At 40.3% G+C, this 19,013-nt stretch overlaps 1 protein-coding gene across 2 annotated transcripts in view; it reads left to right on the forward strand.

Annotated features, from left to right (window-relative positions):
- Znrf2 (zinc and ring finger 2) overlaps positions 1 to 19,013 on the forward strand; it is a 73,412-nt gene that overhangs the window by 43,720 nt on the left and 10,679 nt on the right. For both annotated transcript variants that reach the window (XM_021164906.2, XM_021164905.2), the window contains exons 2-3: positions 3,889 to 3,984; positions 18,510 to 18,615. In XM_021164906.2, coding sequence (XP_021020565.1) covers positions 3,889 to 3,984; positions 18,510 to 18,615 — 202 coding nt within the window. The remainder of the gene's footprint in view (positions 1 to 3,888; positions 3,985 to 18,509; positions 18,616 to 19,013) is intronic.

A 19,013-nucleotide genomic window follows, 5' to 3' on the forward strand; every position in this document is an offset into this window, starting at 1 on the left:
CTTCACCTGTTTGATTGTGTTTTCCTGTAATTATTTAAGGGATTTTTGTGTTTCTTCTTTAAGGANTTCTAGCTGTTTACCTGTGTTCTCCTGTATTTCTTTAAGGGAGTTATTTATGTCCATCTTAAAATTCTCTATCACCATCATGAGAAGTGATTTTAGATCCGAATCTTGCTTTTCCAGTGTGATATTGTATCCAGAACTTGCTATGGGGATAATTGGGTTCTGAAGATGCCAAGTAACCTTGGTTTCTGTTGCTTATGTACTTAAGCTTGCCTCCCACCATCTGATTATCTCTAGTGCTACCTGCCCTGGCTATATCTGATTGGGACCTGTCCTTCTGTGATCCTGGTTATGTCAGGACTCCTCAGAGTTCAGAGGCCTCTGGGATCCTGGGATCCTTTGGTCCTGGGTGTGTTAGAGCTTCTGGGAGTAGAGCTTCCTCTGGGTGTTGTGGAACTGGCTAGGGAGTTGGCACCCAAAGTCTGCTCAGGGCACCAGCCCAGACCGGAAGCTCTTTTTCTGTTTTGTTTTGTTTGTTTGTTTGTTTGTTTGTTTGTTTTTAAGACGGGGTCTCACTATGTAGCTCTGGCTGTCTGGAACTTGCTATGTAGGCCAGACAGGCCTCAAACTCAGAGATCTGCCTGTCTCTGTCTTTTGAGCGCTGGGATTAAAGGTATGCATTACCATGCTGGCATTGGTTTGGTTTTTTTTTTGTTTCTTGGTTAGTTGGTTTTTGTTTTTTTTTTTTTCCCAACGTGAGATTTTTCTTCATTCCTAGTCTCTTCTTTTTCCACTGTCCCAGTTTGGTCTTCTGTTGCCCTGTTGCCTTGACAAACACTGTGACCAAAAGCACCTTGGAAGGAAAGTTCATTTCAGCTCATGTGTTACAGTCCATCACTGAAGGAAGCCAAGGCAGGAGCTTGCCATGGAAAGCTCAAAAATGCTGCTTCTGGGCTTGCTCAGTCACCCTTCTCACACCTGCCCAGTGATGGCAACACCCACAATGGGCTGGACCTTCCTACATCAATTAGCAGTTAAGAAAACACATGACAGCCATGGCATAGGCCAGCCTGATCTGAGCATTTCTTTACTTGAGGTTCCTTCTACCCAGGTGACTCTAAGTTGACCGGTGAAGCTAACAGTGACACTCAGTGTCAGGTAGAAATTCTGACTTTCTTTGGTTATTTTTTTATAGTAAATCTCTTATTTTCCTGCTCTTGTATCCGGTTCTAAGCACTTTACAACTGTGGAATGGCCCGCATTCTGGGCTTACTTGGCTACTCTCCCTATCCAGATGTGAAGTTTTGTTTCCCCCAGGAGAAACCACTAGCTTTCAAGCATTTAGTGTTGTATACCATGAACTGGAGCCTGAATGCCTGTATTTAGTTCCTGTAGTCATGCATTTTAGCCTCATGCATCCTTGTCAGGGAAGCCATTGGGCACCCTTGTTAGCCATCTTGGTCTTTGAGAATTATGAAGTGAGACTTGGCTACCTTCATAGCACTCAAGACTCTGTTTTAGCAAACCCTGTCAACTCCTTCTTGTATTTTCTCACTCTTGTTGCTAACTTATCTCAAGTCTTCATTTCTCAATTTTGAAGTTTTGTTTGCTCTTCATTTAGTGAGTTGGGAAGTGAAGAGAAGCAAGCACAGCCTGTGCTCGTAGCTGCCAGTGCTTCTTTCCAGCCCTTTTCAAGTTTGGGATGATGTATTTCACTTAGGAAAACAGAATTCCTGAATGAGTAGCTTAGGAACTCTTCTCCGTGGCTTTATATTATATGGTTTTTGTATACGAGCTATGATTCTAGTCTAAGCTATGAGGCTGTCCATGACTTTGATCTTACAACTGAGAGAAAATGGTTCCTATAGGAACCTTCCCATCCTAGAAGTAGGTGTAGAATGTCTATCATCACTGGTTAGTGATCTCTCAGAATGTTTCTGCCTCTGCCTGCACACTGGTTCCAGGGCCTCCTAGATTCCCTGTTTCCTGCACTTGTCTTGGTTTCTGTCTTCTTAGTTCAGCTTACATCTGAGCTACCATGAACACTTCAGATTGACCTTTGACAGGTGTGCTTGTGCCTTTTACTTCTAGCCAGAGAAACTGATCACGCTGGCCCTTCATTTTGTTTTATTTCAGAATTTTCCTAGCCAAACTAAATTGCATATGTCAGATCAAAGTTTTCCAGATTCTCTGACTCACTTTAAAACTGTGAGGGTAGAAAGAATATTGAGACAGCAAGACGTGTGATCACTGCCTAAGTAGAGATAGGTAGCATTCTTCCATTTAGTATGCTAGTTTGATTTTAACAGAGCACTTCAGGTAAATAGCAGTTCACACTGAATATTGTAGTAAAGAACCTATCATTTAAGTTATCAAAATGGACTGAAAGTGCCTCCCTTGATTTGTTGCTGTATGTTTGCATTAGGAGTTAGTATGGTGTGGCAGAAAGACCACCGACTAGTCATTTCTACATTACTGTAATGAGGTATCCAAGTGTGGTTGATTCGGAAGGCTGCTTTAGCTCACATTCTGGAGGCTCATGGTGATTGGCACCACAGTGGCAGGTATGCTCGGGGAGGGAATGCATTGTTTTGCCAGACAAGAAGCCAGGGAGCCATTAAAGACTCAGGCTGAGACTTGTACAACAATTTGCTCTTGGGAAAATTGCTCTAGAGTCCCATGGAAACTCCTGTAAAGTTTTGGATGGAACACATGTCCTCAGTGACCCAGCATCCACATACTAGAACCCCATTTTAAAAGGCTGCATGTTAAACAAGTTGGAGATGAGTTGAACATAGAGGAACTCTGGAAGTACAAACACAGAGCATCTCCAAGTGTAGCAACTGATAATGTAGACCTCGAGACTTAGATGATAAACCTGCTTTTGCTCTTCTCAATGCCTTTGCATTCTTTATCAGATGTATGTTTAAAATATTGACTGGGCAGAATATTTGCTAAGGTATTTCTTAGTTTTCTGTCGTGAAGAGACACCATGACTAAGACAACATAGGAGAAAGAATGTACTGAGGCTTACAGTTTCAGAGGGTGAGTCCATTGCCCCTGGTGGGGAGCACAAGAGTGGCAGCAGGCAGGCAGGTATGGTACTGAAGCAGTAGCCAAGAGCTTACATGCTAAGGCAACAACCTCAAGGCAGAGAGCTAGCTAGCTGGGAATGACACGGGCTTTTGAAACCTCAAATCCCACCCCCCAGTGACAGACACACGTTCTTCAATAAGACCATGCCTCCTAATCCTTCTCAAACAGTTCCAACGACTGGGACCAAGCATTCAAACGGGAATGTGTGGGGAACATTCTCATTCAAACCAGCTTCGGTACTGTGTAGCTATAAAGAATATAACTGCTGATGTATCAAATTGGGAAAGATCATTTTCACAAAGATGATCAACATAGAAACCTATTCTAACATGAAATTGTCTGTGTGTGTGTGTGTGTGTGGAGAGAGAGAGATTTTAAAAATGAGAAATGAGAATAATCTTAAGTAATAGAAATAAGGGAATTTATGGTGGAGCTCACTTATTTAATTTGCTTTATACATTGATTTAAGTCATATGGGCTCGTTGGGCGTGGTGGCGCACGCCTTTAATCCCAGCACTTGGGAGGCAGAGGCAGGCGGATCTCTGAGTTCGAGGCCAGCCTGGTCTACAAAGTGAGTTCCAGGACAGCCAAGGCTACACAGAGAAACCCTGTCTGGGGGGGCTCTAGTCACAAATATTTTTTTCAAAATTGAGTTGTATGTAAGTATTATAATACATTATTATTAGTCAAATATTACAATTGTAAAATGCTTTTGGTCTAACACACCTTTTAAAACTATAGTTCCATATTCAGAATAGTTAAATAACCTGGATTTCCTTTATGTTTTAGGATTTAAGTGCCCGGTATGCTCAAAATTTGTACCCTCAGATGAAATGGATTTGCATCTTGTAATGTGTTTAACAAAGCCAAGAATAACGTATAATGGTAAGTTCACTGCCTTAAGATAACATTTCAATTTAGCATTACCATAAAGTATGTGAATTTCATGTTTGAAGCAAAATTTAAATGGCAAGAAGGACTCCAATTCTCATCTTGAGATGCCTTTATATGTATTAAAAATTAATCTATTAATTAGGTTATATCTATTGATAAGCAAAAAACATATTTTCTAAAACATCTAATGGCAAATTGACACTGTCTTGTATTTTTTTAATCCTTAATAGCTGACTTAGTGACAAAGAATTATCAAAACTCTTCTGCATTTTCCAGATGTCCTGGAAAATTTCACTGGTACATAGGAGAGAGTAAGAATGAAAAAGGCAAATGATATTGCCATAACAATAGATGTAGCCAGGTGATGGTGGTGGTACAAACCTTAAATCCCAGCCCTGGGGAAGCAGAGGCAGGCATATCTCTGAGTTTGAGGCCATCCTGGGTCTACAGAGGTAGTTCTGGGATGGCCAAGACTTCCTCACCTCCTAACTCTAGATTGTTGGATTACACTTTGAGAACTGTTGTGCTGATGAAAGTCTTTTAGGTTAGGCCTAAAAGAAAAAGTAATGTTTGTGACCACTGTGTTCAGAGACATCTTAATGGTTAAGATCATTGTTGTGCTTCCAGAGGACCTGGGGTTCAATTTCCTGCACCCAGATGATGGCTCACAACTCTATGCAACTACGTCTAAGGGACCTGTTCTAAGGGACCTGACACCCTCTTTTGGCTTCTGGGCACTGCACACATGGTGCACATACATATGGCAAAGCACCTATATGCATAAAAGTAAATAACTCTTAAACAGATCTATAATAAATGATACACTGTTAAAAGTAGGGACAAAGTTTTCTCTTGAATATAGTAGATAGACAGCTAATGGAAGAAAATAAATCTAGGAAACGGAGACTGAAACTTACTGTCACCACGTACCTGTCCCTATCTACTCACATGCAATAACTGGCAGTTGCTTTGGGTCTGGTATGTTGGACTAGGGTATTCTATCTTCACCCTAGTCATACAGTCTTCAGTGTCATCACAGAGCAAGTGGAATAAATTCAGGAACTAAAAATCAAATAGTTTTCTCTTGGCTAATAAGAAAAACAGTTGAATTTTTGTGGTATTTCCTGTAACTTTTAGCATAGCTGAGACTAAAGCCAGCTTGGGCTATTTATTAAGATCCTGGGTTTTTGTTGTTGTTGTTTTGTTTTGGTTTTATTCATTTATTTACTTTATTTTTCAAGTTTATTTATTAAAATTTTTTGAGACAGAGTTTCTCTGTAGAGCTGGCTAACCTGGAACTTGCTCTGTAGGCCAGGCTGGCCTTGAATTCACAGAGATCTGCCTGCCTCTGCCTCCCAAATTCTGAGATTAAAGTTGTGAGCCACCACTGCCTGGCTAAGATCCTGTCTTTAATGCAAAAAAATAAGTGGATGATGAACTTAGCTACACTAATGTCATTAAGGAAAAGAAGAAAAGACATTCGAGGCTTAAAAAAATTCCAAATGTAAAAGTTAGTTTGAAATATAGTGAGTGGCAAAAGTCCTAGTAACTAGCTAAGTTCAGCAGCTGTCTTTTGTGTCCTTATACCTGAGACACTACTCTAAGTGCCAAGATCCAGTGAAGAATACAAGTAGAACTTCCAGTCTACCAAGAGTAATGAGATGAATGCATTCCTCAGATAACTGCCCTGTGCTTTCAGAAGACTTTCCTCAACATAGTGTCTCCAGTTTTACTATCTCAGTGGCAACAAAGCATTTCTTTCCCTTCATTTACCAGTGTATAAGTAGGAATAGCTTCTAGCAATTATTTTGAATAACAAATGTATGTGTCGGATAGATATTGTCTTCTTTACATAATCTAGTTGCGATTCTGTCACTTACGATTTTCATTCAAGCTCAGAATTTGAGGCTAAAAGTGGATAGGTTTGTTTCCATTCTCACTCAGTGGTTCTGTCATTAGCATCTTCAATGTTAACTCCTGGGTTTTAAAAGTTGCAGCTACATTTTATTACATTGAAAAGCATAATATATTTGTATATAATCTCAGTATTATTCTATACATTTAATTTTTGCATATCCAGAACGTAATATATGTTATGATTCGACTGCTTTTTATTTCCTGATTTAACTATTTAATAAACTTGTCTGCTAGATTGTCTCAAAGTATAAGTAAATGCAGTGGGCTCTTACCTTGATGAGTACTAAGACAGTGAGGAGAATGGAGGAGAGAGAATGGAGAGAGACTTGTAACTTGCATTAAGTAAGGAGAGTCCAAGGTTATTCTCAAAGCAGTGCTCAGCCTGTTTATTTAGTATGGTAAGGAATAAGGTTCACTGTAGGTTGCCTAAAAGAATGAGGCAGAGTGCCTCTGTGATCACATTTCCCTGTAGAGTTCTAATTGAAGCAGAAAGAAACCCAAAACAAAGCAATTTGAAAGGCATGTTAGAAGTCTTTTTAAAAAACAGCAGCCTTGAGTTTGCCCCTAATGATACCTGTTCTACTTGGCAGTTATTGACAACAAAACATACTACGCAGGCAGGCAGGCAGGCATGCATGAATACATGCGCACACAAACACACACACACACACAGACACACAGACACTCTCTCTACTGTGCTTGGAAGCAAAGTAAAAGCCATTCTCAAAACTAGGCCTGGGTCGGTCTAAAATCCTTTACAGCAAGAAGCTAAAAGTTTTCATAAACTTTTATGTCATTTTAATTTTAAAACTAGCCTGTGGGCTGTAATGATAAAGAAAGGATCTGGGACTGTAGAGATCTAGGGGTTATGGAAATGTGTGGCACAATCTTAGGCATGGGGAATTCTAACTGCTTAAAAGGCAAAGGCGCAGAGTGTCACTTATCACACTGGTGATGAGTCTGTTTGCAGGTGGCCTTTATAATGCCGAAGCAAAGCATTTGTTCTATTAATGTTATCATAAAGTTTACACGGGTGAGTCAGAAACTCTAAGACTGAATCTTTTGGTCACGTGACTATAGTTTCATGTTTGAATTCCTAAATGTTGACACCAGCTCAGCTGGGTTGATGTGAGTCATGTTAATGCTTAAACAAGAATTGTCTTTTAGTATGCTTAGTAATTGTATCTGTGCAGACTTCCAAAAGTACCTAGGTCTGAAAATTTTTAATTTATTTGTGAAATATATATTAGCTAACTACAAAAATTCACAGAAGAGTCAGGCTTCTTTTTGGACAGCTGTATTTACAGAGGAGCTCTGGGAGAGAATGAGTTGCAGACATGTGGGTATGAGCTGATGAGAGCTTCAGAGATGCTCTACATGCTCCTACTGAGGAACCTGCTCTATCAGCATTTATTTGGATTCAAAGAAAAGTGTCCTTGGTGTCTAGGTTACTCCTAATTTTGGGGTTAAGAATGACAGTTCTCCATACTAAGTGTTGCTGGCTTTGTTAGCTTCTCAGCAGCTGTGACCCGAAAAAAACAAAAGGCCAGCTTGATAGGAGAAAATTGGTTTTTGACCCATGGTTTCAGGTCATGGTGCTTTGGCCCCATGGCTGAGGCCCTTGGGAGGTAGAACTGTGTGACAGGGGAGAGCAATTCCTGTTTCTTGGTGGCCAGGAAGTGGATGGAGAGTGAAAGGAGGATGTGGTGGTGGTTCTGTCATTCCTCAAGGGTGTGCCCAACCAAGGCGCCGCCCCCCCCCTCTACCTCCCTTAGCACCACAGTGTGCGCACTAAGCATTGGCACTTGGTAGGACAGGATGAGATCTAAGACTGACTTCAGTGAGTCTGGATTGTTAGCGAGTGCTTGTGTGGGTTTCATTTCTTGGCTTACTGAGTCACTCACAAGCTTACTATAGAATCCCCATGACACTATGGGGCATGGTGCCTTTTCCTAGTTAGCAGTAACCCGCTGAGTGGATGCTGCCTTCCAACCTGAGTAATGTGTCTGCCATTTTCTTCTCTTTTAAAACAAAAGGCAGCTTAATTTATTTAAGTTTATTTTTGAAACAGTTTATTTTCTGTAGCCCAGCCTGGCCTCAAACTTAACAAATCTCTTGCCTCCCAAGTGCTGGGATTCTGGATTTTTTTTTCTTTTTCTTCTTTCTTTCCTTCTTTTTTCCTTCCTTCCTCCATCCCTCCCTCCCTTTCCCTCCCTTTCTCTCTCTCTCTTTCTTTTTCCTTCCTTCCTTCCTTCCTTCCTTCCTTCCTTCCTTCCTTCCTTCCTTCCTTCCTTCCTTTCTTCCTTCCTGTTAGATTGTGTTGGTAGATTTTTCAAATGGTCTAATTAAATAGTGTTGATTTCTTATATTGTGGATTTTTACATTTCAATCATGGAGTATTTAAAACTTTGTTATTGAAGTTACACAAAAGCAAAGATTATGAATTGGAAACTCTTCCTTTGCTCTGAATTTGTCTAATTTAAAAGTTCTGAAGCTGGGCAGTGGTGGCGCACGCCTTTAATCCCAGCACTTGGGAGGCAGAGGCAGGCACATTTCTGAGTTCAAGGCCAACCTGGTCCAAGGAGTGAGTTCCAAGACATCCAGGGCTACACAGAGAAACCCTGTCTGGGGGGTGGGGGTGGGGTGGGGGAGGAACATTAAAAGTTCTGCTTTCTCCATCAGCTACAGAAGTGCTGTGAAACCATCCACTCTTTTAAAGACAGATGACTGACAGCTTCCTCAGTGAAGTCCTCATCATTTCTTCAATGCATTCTAAAAGTAAATCCTTTTCTAAGTGAGTGTGGTGTAATGACCCACAGGAGGAGCAGGACCACCCAAAATAATAATAGTATTTTCCTAAGTCTTAGATTCCACTATTGGAACATTTCACAGGATTTTTTTCCTCTTTAAGTTGTATTTTTTTCATTGTAATGTGTGATTTTGTACTTGCGCTTTAGACAAAGGAGACAGTAGTTTAAATTAATCTAAAATTTATTAATACTAAGTACCAAATAGCTTATTTCTTCTCATTTTCTATATTTTAATAGAAACATTTTAAGAATACCCTTTACCAAGTTAATATACATTATTCCTTTTACTAATTTCAAAGATAGATTTGGTAGATACAGTGGAAAGTCATTTGGATTTTAATGTTGTAGAGGGCTGTGTGTGCCACTCTGTTTTCGAAATGTATTGATGTATTTGTAGTCAAGTCCATCACTGCTTCTGTACAGAATGCTTATAAGCTATCAGAGTTAGTTGTAGCTATCAACATGACACAAACCTAGAGTCACCTGGGAAGAGGAAATCTCAACTGAAGACATGCCTTGTTCAAATTGATCTGGGGCCTGGGCTGAATTAAAAAGATAGCTGAGCCATTACAGTATCTAACTGCGCTTGCAGAGAACCCAGCTTTGCTTCTCAGCATCCACACGATGATAGCTCACAACCCTCTGCATCTTCCCTCCTGGGGATCCAGTGTCCTCTTCTGACCTCCTCAGGCACCAGGCACACACATGGTCCACAGACACACATGCAGGCAAAACACTCACACACATCAAAGTTTTGAAAAAGTAGCTGAACACGAGCCTGTGAACAAGCCAGTAAGCATCATCATTCCTGCATGGTCTGTACTTTGATTCTTCCTTGATTTTTGAGCTTCTTCCTGCAAGTATACCTTTGAGTATAATCCAAATAAACACTTTTACCCCCAGTTTCTCTTAGTCAAAGTGTTTATCATAGCAACAGAAGCAAACAAGCGAGTTTCTATGAAGTTTAAAAAAAAAAAAACAGTTTTGTTTTAGTGTTAAACTTTTGTTTGTCTGAGATAGGTGCTCTCTGTGTATATCCCTGGATCTCCTTGATTGACTGACGGACTTGGAGCTAGTTAGGGAGAGAGAGCATGTGGGGCTCAGCCTGCCTCTGTCTCCTGGGGAACACAGGCATGCGCCACCACCCTGGCTGCCTCAGCACTTCACTGATACCTATGGACATTGAGTTGGTTGTATTATGGAATAGTCAGTGTCCTTGCTAGGAGTTGTTTGGTCTACAGAAGTCTAACAAATGGAGAAATTTAATAAAATCCTCCACTATAACTGGTTTTACCAATTCTTCTTGGATTTGAAGTCTCTTAAGTTGTATTAGTGGCATTAGCCTTATAGAACATTTTCTGGTTTTATATGTGTGTACATCTTTGTGTAAGTGCAGGTATTTGTGTGCATGTATATAGAGATTAAAGATTGATATTATCGTCTATTACTTGCTTTCCATCTTACTGAACCTGTAACTCATCAATTCCACTAGACTAGCTGACCAGAGAGCTCCAATCTGCCTGTCTCTGCCTATGGGTGCTGGAAATCTGAACTCAGGTCCTTATGCCTGCACACCAAGTATTTTACACACTGAGCCACCTCGTAGCCTTTGGCTTTATATGTTGCATAGCTATGTTATTTACAGAAATATTTGTTTAATTTGAGCATTACTTTTTAGACTAGAACTTTTTAAAGACAGGTCTCATGTTCTTGAATTCACTGTGCAGCAAGACCTGGACTTGATCCACCTACCCACCCCCATCCAATTCCTGAGCTGCTGAGACTGTCCACCTTCCATAACCATTAACGTGCCACCATGGTTGTGTAAACTCTGGTATAATGTGTAAACCTCTGATTTGGGGTAAGAATCAAAGGATTTTGTTACTCATGAAATAACAACAGCCGAAATAAAAAGTCCTTTGTTGGTCCTGAAGCCTTGATCCCCCCCCCCCATCAGTGAGCAACTGCAATAAAGAACTCAAGGAACCTGTGCTCTACAGATGTCCTTGAAAAGATTCCCAAGGGCACAGAAACACCAGTGTAAGACCCAGGGAGAATGGCCTTCTAAGTGCTGCTTTCTCTGATTGCTTTTGCCTGCCATCTTTGTTCTTCTCTTTAGAATCGACTTTTCTTCCTGACTAGGTACGTTTGCATGGTTACAGTGCAGAGACAGAAAATGTCCAGTGAAAAGTCCCCTCTCACCTTAGCAAGCCCTTGGTTCTTTCCAGAGGTAGCTTGAATTTCTTATACTCTATAAAGGGTATTTGTGTATGTAAACAGCTGAGAATGTCTTTGGGACTAGTATCTTGTAGTTACGATCAGCCAAGGTTGTATGTATTTTTGTATTCCTGATAGTGGACATACATTAGAGGATTAGATAGAGTTCAGCATAACCTGTCTCATGCCAGGTGTAGTACCAGTCAGGTATTAGTTATGTCTCACCATTGCTTTATGAGGTAGCTGCCTCCCCCAAATGTTCCTAAGTAACTTGGAAATTGAGAATCACACCTGTCTAAGCTATATACATGCTGTAGGTTTTTTAAGGCGTTGGGGTTGAGGTTTTGTTTGTTTCTATATTCAAATTGTTTGACTCTCTTATTGCCATTATGAGCCCACCTTTAACATGATAACTTCATGCACTATTCTGATTTTAAAGCATACAGTAATAAGGCCTGAAAATCTGATTCTTACCATCCCTCAATGTAGTGACTCACCATGAATGCACCTGAATCTTAATTAAAAGCAGAGTTTATTACAACTTTTTAAATGTATTAAACAGTTTAAGTTTGTTGGAGGGAAGAGTGCCATGTAGGACAATATTTGATTAGGTATAGCAATTGTGATGTTTATTTGCTTGTTTTCTTTTTGTGAAATGTGAGAGAAATGGGGAATAGATTGAAAATTTGGAAGATGAGGAAGTAATTCTGTGTATACTAATTCCTTAGATGGCTTGTATGGCTGTTTGCAGCCTATAAGGAACTTACCTTTTTTAGTACTTGGCTTTTTGAGTTTGCTTTTAGGTCACCGTGGGAATGAAAATGTGCTTTGGAAGTCATCTTTTCTCCCCTTGTGTTCCAATTTTCCTATTCCAGATTCAAGTCCATTTCACTTTGGTCACATTTTCTTGAAGGAGATGCCAGGTGTGCATTTCCAAAATATTTCCAGGCATATGATTTTTAAATTATTAAAAAACTCTGTTTTTCAGTAGTCTTTTTATTTGCTCTTTCAACCTATGAACTACATTACTGTGCTGCCCAAGCTGGCTCCCATGTTTAACCCCTCCTGCATGCTTAAGATTTTAGCTGTGAGCCATTCCTTGAAGTTGACCTTATATTTATATTGTTTTTAACAGTACAGTTGAATGGTAGCTGCATGATTAATATGATCAATTCTTTGTTGTATTTATACACACACACAACACACACACGCGCACGCACACACGCAAGCAAATGCATTGAGGTAGAGAAGTCTGGAATTCCAAGGTGAGCCAGAATGAGATTCTGAGAGAGAGGAGAACCAACACTCACCAGGGGTTTGCACTTTGAGGCAGACTGTTAAAGGTTGATACCATAGTTATAGTGATATTTAACTTGAAAATCAGCTTCATTTTATTAAATTTCATAAGCTGTTACAGTATATGAGTAGAACAACCCCTTGTGTGTCTGAAATGTCAAATATTAGCATTAACTCCTTCTAAACTAATTTAGGTACCTGAAAATATTAGTAAGAGAGCCCCCACTTTTCATTATTTGAGTAATTGCTTTTTACTAATATTGTGATTTTTTTTTTTTAATTCTTGATTTTTCTAGGGATTATTTCACATTTCAGCTGCTTTTGTTTTCTTCTGCTATCATTGAGGGTTCAAGAGAAAGTAAATCCTCAGGTAAAACGCCTGATGTGTGATAGTGCTCGGCATCGTCTTGGCTGGAGAGATGAAATACTGTTTGGATGCTTGTCTGAAAGTGACTGTGGTGATAGACTTGTGCATGGAGCCATGGCTGCCTCTGACACTCACTCGGCCTTTGTTGTTTTGGCTTTTGGAGACTTTTGGCTGTCTGCTTTTCTTCATGTTGTCTTGATCCACAATAATTTTATGGATATGTGCTTGGACCTGCTAAATTTTTTAATTTTGCATAGTTGGCTGCTTGAATTGTAAGTAATCTCTTTGGACAAAGAGCTTGAGAAGCTATAAGTGAAATATCAATTTACAGAAGTTTATAATTAGCTTATAAATATATGTTCACCAGCTATTACATATTTTAAGGTTTGATATTTTACCATAACTGAAGTTGAAAATTCAAGAGCTGATTGCAGTTGGCTTGTGGCCACTACAGTGATAGCACAGATGATGCTGTTTTTTTTCTCTGACAGAACATGTTATTTATTGGCCAGGATTGCTTAAAGCTGTTCAAGCAGTAGGGTGTGAGCTGCTCTCTACTTTTATAATATAATACTAACTCCCAGTAGCTGAGTGTGGCCAGTCTCAAGACTTTTCCCCAGGAGCTGGAGAGAGATGGTTCAGTGGTTAAGAGTGTACGACACTTGCAGAAGTCCCCAGCTCAATATCTAGCACCCATGTGGGGCAGCTCACAACTGCCTATGACTACAGGCAGCACAGAGGACCCAACCCGTCCGACCCGGGAGCACAGCACGCACAGCATCTGCTCTAACTCCATGGTCCTCTCCAGCTGCAGAATGTCACACACTTAAGGATGTCTGAAACCCTCCGTTTGCATCAATATGTATGCTACTAAAATGAGGTTTTTAAAAATGGAATGAAGTTATTATTTCTTCAACAAAACTCACAAAGTAGGCAAAATTCTACTTAATTAGCCAACCTAAATCCAAGTTATGGCCCCAAAACACAACGAATTTCGTGTTTCTGATAAGTTACTGAACTTGCTCAAGCCTTTTTGCTCACATGTAAATGTAGATAACAGTCATCATTGTGTAAGATTAACATCAAATCTAAGTATGTCCAAAAGAATGCAATAAAGTGCTTATTTGTATTGCCTTATGTGAATGAAGCCACAGTGTATGCAGTGTTGGGCAAATCATCTGCATGTGATTGTTGTAATCTGCCCATAGTAACGGTGTCCAAGGTCAGAGGGTCTCAGACATTCCATGGCAACAGAGAGTTGAACAACTGAAATATCAGGATGAGGTGTAAAAGAAATAGGATAATAATTGGCTTTGTGTTTTGAAGAAGTCCGTAAAGTATTTCCTATTAACAAAAAAGTTTAGGTAACTTATAAAATATTTGCAGAATTCTTTAAAATCTTAACTATATTTTTAGTACATTCCCTTTGTTAATATTGAAGACAAGTAATAGGATGTTTCAAAGGTTGACTAGATTACTAGCAAAATGGAAATCTGTATTAAGTTTTCAGTTTTCACATTTTTAAGTTATTGGGGGGAGGAGTTCTTGTTGGTTTTTGAGGCAGTCTAGGTTGTCCTCACTGTGGAGACCAGGCTCTACAGAGAGGAGATACTCCTGCCTCTGCCTCCCAGGCGCTGGGAGTAGCGGTGTGTGCCACCGTGCCAGCCCATAAATCCTTAACTTTTTGTGGGTACTCTCATCCCAGCGCCATTTCTCACTGTTACCCTACCTTCAGAGAGTGCCCTCCTCCTGTCTTAACCTCCTGGGTATAGTTAGGACTGTGCGACTATGCCTGGCTCAACTCCAAGTCTCATGCACTTCCTAGTCTTACTTGCTCTTTCTGCACAGCCCCTCTCCCCCTTGTACCAATCTCCGGATACCAAGAAACTCAGGTATCTGTTACTGTCTTGAGATGGAATGCACCACCAAAGTGATCCTGACAACCCACCTCTTGTTAAACATGATTGTTTTAGCTTTTCCCCATATCTATATGTTAAAATTCCTACATCGATGTTAAGGCACCAGGGAGGTAGAATGGTGTTCATGCCAACTACTCTAGATGTGTTATATCGGTGATGAACACAGAAAAATCGCAGTTCAGTTTTCACATGGCACAGTGATTTTTTTTTTTAAACTGTAAAAATGTTTTCATATAGATTTTATGAAAGGACTTTACATTTTGAAAAACTGAGCAATTTTTGAGACAGTGAATATAGGTTTTATTTTAAGAAGGAACTACATTCTAACTCAGTTGCTTACGTATCTCATTTGAGCATTGAGTAGCTGGAGAGTATTAAAGCTGACTTGTAATTGTTTGATCAGATGAGAGTTCTACAGGAACCCCTTGCCAGCAGGGCTTGATCTTTGGCTTTAAGCCGCTGTTTGGGGTGTTTGTGGGTGGGTGTACTTGTCTTGATACTGAAAATATAACTATATTTGAACTGGAGCTAAAAGGAATTTAAAATCAGAATAACTGCCTTGAATCCAGCATTCTGAATTAAGATAGGGCAGTTTTGTTTTGTTTTTTTGTTTTTTTTTTTTAACTAAACTTCAAAGTGTTTGAGGCTCATACTCACCTATCAAGTTTAAAACATTATATAGAATTCTTAAAATACAATTCTTTGTTATATTCTTATATTCTTAAAATATATAATTTTATAGATTGGATTTGCCTTTTGTACAAATTTTATGAGTAGGATAAAATTTAGAAACATTTACTGAAAATTTTAATTAATTATTTTAGCTTTAATAAATATTAAAATTGTCATAGCAAATTCTTAAGGCATTGTAATGAAGACATCAACTTGGTTATAGGTCAGTATAGAAGTGTTAGAGAAGTCAGGTATTGTACTGGCTAGTTTTGTGTCAACTTGACACAGCTGGAGTTATCACAGAGAAAGGAGCTTCAGTTGAGGAAATGCCTCCATGAGATCCAACTGTAAGGCATTTTCTCAATTAGTGATCAAGGGGGAAAGGCCCCTTGTGGGTGGGACCATCTCTGGGCTGGTAGTCTTGGGTTCTATAAGAGAGCAGGCTGAGCAAGCCAGGGGAAGCAAGCCAGTAAGGAACATGCCTCCATGGCCTCTGCATCAGCTTCTGCTTCCTGACCTGCTTGAGTTCCAGACCTGACTTCCTTGGTGATCAACAGCAGCATGGAAGTGTAAGCCAAATAAACCCTTTCCTCCCCAACTTGCTTCTTGGTCATGATGTTTTGCCCATGTATAGAAACCCTGACTAAGACAGGTATTTTTCTTTCAACAGTATATTTGGTTCTTGATACAGGATACTCTATTTCGTGTTGAATCTAGTGTGTAGACTTAGGGTATATATATAGTTAATGACATTTGTTTCTCAGATGCTCAACTCACTCATCTTTCTCATCATGAGTGAGATTGAGGGCCAGTGTCTTCTGAACCCTGAGTGCACTGTCCGTCAGCTAGAGGAGACTGGTGTGTTTTAGGATGGGCGTGTGCTGCAGTTTTCTTTTCTTTTCTTTTGAGACAGGGTCATTCTGTATAACTCAGGGTAACTATGAACTTTCAGTCCTCCTGCCTGAAGCTTCCTGTGGGCTGGCATTACGTGTCATAATTTATGGAGGTGTTTTTTCTCATTGGTATATAAAACCGTGATACATCTCACAATCATGTATGGGCTGCGTAGAAAGTAGTGCTTCCAACAAGAGCTTGCTGATAGGAGCCTGATATAGCAGTCTCCTAAGGGCCTGTGCCAGTGCCTGACAAATACAGAAGTGGATACTCACAGCCATCCATTGGACTGAGCACAGGGTCCCCAATGGAGGAGCCAGAGAAATACCCAAGGAGCTGAAGGGGTTTGCAGCCCCATAGGAGGAACAACAATATGAACTAACCAATATCTCCAGAGCTCCCTGGGACTAAACCACCAACCAAAGAAAACACATGGTGGGATTCATGGCTCCAGCTGCATATGTACCAGAGGATGGCTAGTCGGTCATCAATGAGAGGAGAGGCTCTTGGACCTGTGAAGGTTCTATGCCCCCAGAATAGGGGACTGCCAGGGTAAGGGAGCTGGAGTGGGTGGGTTTGGTAGTAGGGGGAAGGGGGAAAGAATAGGGAGTTTTTGGAGGGGAAACTAGGAAAGGAGTTAACATTTGAAATGTAAATAAAGAAAATAATAAAATAAAAACTATTTTGAAAACTCTAAAAAAGTAGTGTTTCAGTTTTGAATTTTTATTAGAAAATTCATTCACACCTTTATTAGGTTTAAATTGGTTTTATTTTTGCAGGTAAAATCTACATGGTAGAAATATAGTTTAATTTTTAAGAATTAGAAATCTTTATTAAGTGGTTTTCTCTGTTCTGCAGTGCTGGGGATGAGGCACATCATGTTTCACTCTTCCTGCTGTCTGTTAACTGGGTCCCTAAATGACAGGCCAAACACTAAGACTTCAGTGGAGAAGAAAGCGGGAGGTGGAGATAGAGGAGAATTCCAAAGTGGGGAGGAAACAGGAAGAGAATGGCTCCTGTCCAGCGACAGCTGATGAGAGTGGCCCGCCCCTCTGCTCAACAGAAAACCGTGCAATATGGGAACCTGAGGAGAATGCTGTGACACTTGTTCTTATCTCTGTGTTAGCTGCTGATCATGATCTATCTTAGCTTATGAGGGAGTGCCGAGAAAGTTGTTCATTACCAGGCTTCTATTCTCCATCAGTCTGCTGCATCAGAATGAATCTTTGAGGGGAGCTACATAATCTCTACAGTTTTATTCATACTCTACAGTGATGGCATGCTTTAGGTTTTCAGCGTTTTTGTTTTGTTTTGTTTTTTCGGGTTTGTTTTGTTTTATTTTGTTTTGGTTTTTCGAGGCAGGGTTTCTCTGTATAGCCCTGGCTGTCCTGGAACTCACTTTGTAGACCAGGCTGGCCTCGAACTCAGAAATCCTCCACGCCACCACGCCCGGCTCAGTTTTCAGCCTTTTTAAAGGAACACAAAGGATATGTAGCATGCAAGTTCAACCAGGGTTCCTTTAAACAGTAATATAGAACATTAAGCTGGAGTAGTGGTGTATACTTTCATTCCCTGTTCTCAGGAGGCAGAGGCATAGGCAGAGGCAGGCAGGGAGGGAGGGAGGGGTCTCTATACATTTAAAGCCAGCCTGGTGTACATAATGACTCTGGGCCAGCCATGGGCTACATAGTAAGACCCTGTCTCATACATAGAACAGTAGTGGGGCTTAAATTACAATTTCTGAATTTTTTTTTAAAGGAACATCTGGGTTGTAGTAAGGGGTTTTCCCTTGTGTTTTTAACCATGGTGAGTCTTTACAGTCCCTTCAGCACTGTCTGGAAACCACTTAGGTCACCATGTGGGCTGCCGTGCCGTTGTTGACGGGAAAGGCTAGGGAGAGTTGTCTCTCTCTTTTTGTTATCTGCTTTTTTTATTTTTTAAGATAAGCAGCTTTTTTTAGCAGTTTCCTGTAGGGCATTATTGTTTCTTTTGTTTTCTTTAATTAAAAAACAAAAAAACTTCGAATGGCTATTTTATATTCATGTCTTCTTAGCCATACTACACTAAATTTTTTTGAACTATCTTAGACATTAAACTAATATTGACACATGGGGAAAGACTATGAATTTCAAATTACACATAACCGAGTTGTTGACTTTGGATCAGAATCTTGTGCAAGTTGAGAGCTATGGTAGTGTGTCCGTGCTTACTCTTATTCATGCCTCAGTGAACCGGGAGTGTAAGATGTCCAGAAGCAGACGTGACGAGCACTCAGTCATCGTCAGCAGTACTTCAGGTGTAGGTGCTGAGTTTTAGGTAGTTGGGGAGGTGTAGTATGCCATTCGTTGGTGGGTTAGGTTTTGTCTTTTGTTTTTTCAGTTTGATGGCTAGTTTTGCTGTACTGAGTTCTTTTTCTCTCCACAGAGGATGTGCTGAGTAAAGATACGGGGGAATGTGCAATATGCCTTGAAGAACTGCAGCAGGGGGACACCATAGCACGGCTGCCTTGCCTGTGTATATATCATAAAGGGTAAGCTTGGTAGGCCTTTAACTAAGTTGATGTCCCAGTAAAATGATTATTTTCTTAGTTCAAGCATTGTAGTTAGGGCTAAAAGGTTTCTTCTTCGTGCAAACTCTTCTGCTCAGCTTAGGATCTTAATACTACTCCACCTCCCTTGCTCCGCCTTGCTCAGGTCAAAGTTGAACATGCATCTGTTGGACCTAAGTGGCTGCCATTTTTAAGCCACTTAGTGTTCTGTAAGTGTTTTTCAGCTTGGTCAGCAGGTGTCTGTGTAGCAGCCACTTCAATTTACAACTGGGAAATAAGACAGTAGGACTGCCTCCAGGTTTGTATTTCAACCAAATGGCAAGCCGAGAGCCCAGCTTGTTGTACATACATTTTTCTTGCTTTCAGAGTAATATAGGACT

The sequence above is a fragment of the Mus caroli genome, chromosome 6, assembly GCF_900094665.2.
Source record: "Mus caroli chromosome 6, CAROLI_EIJ_v1.1, whole genome shotgun sequence".
Lineage (NCBI taxonomy): Eukaryota > Metazoa > Chordata > Mammalia > Rodentia > Muridae > Mus > Mus caroli.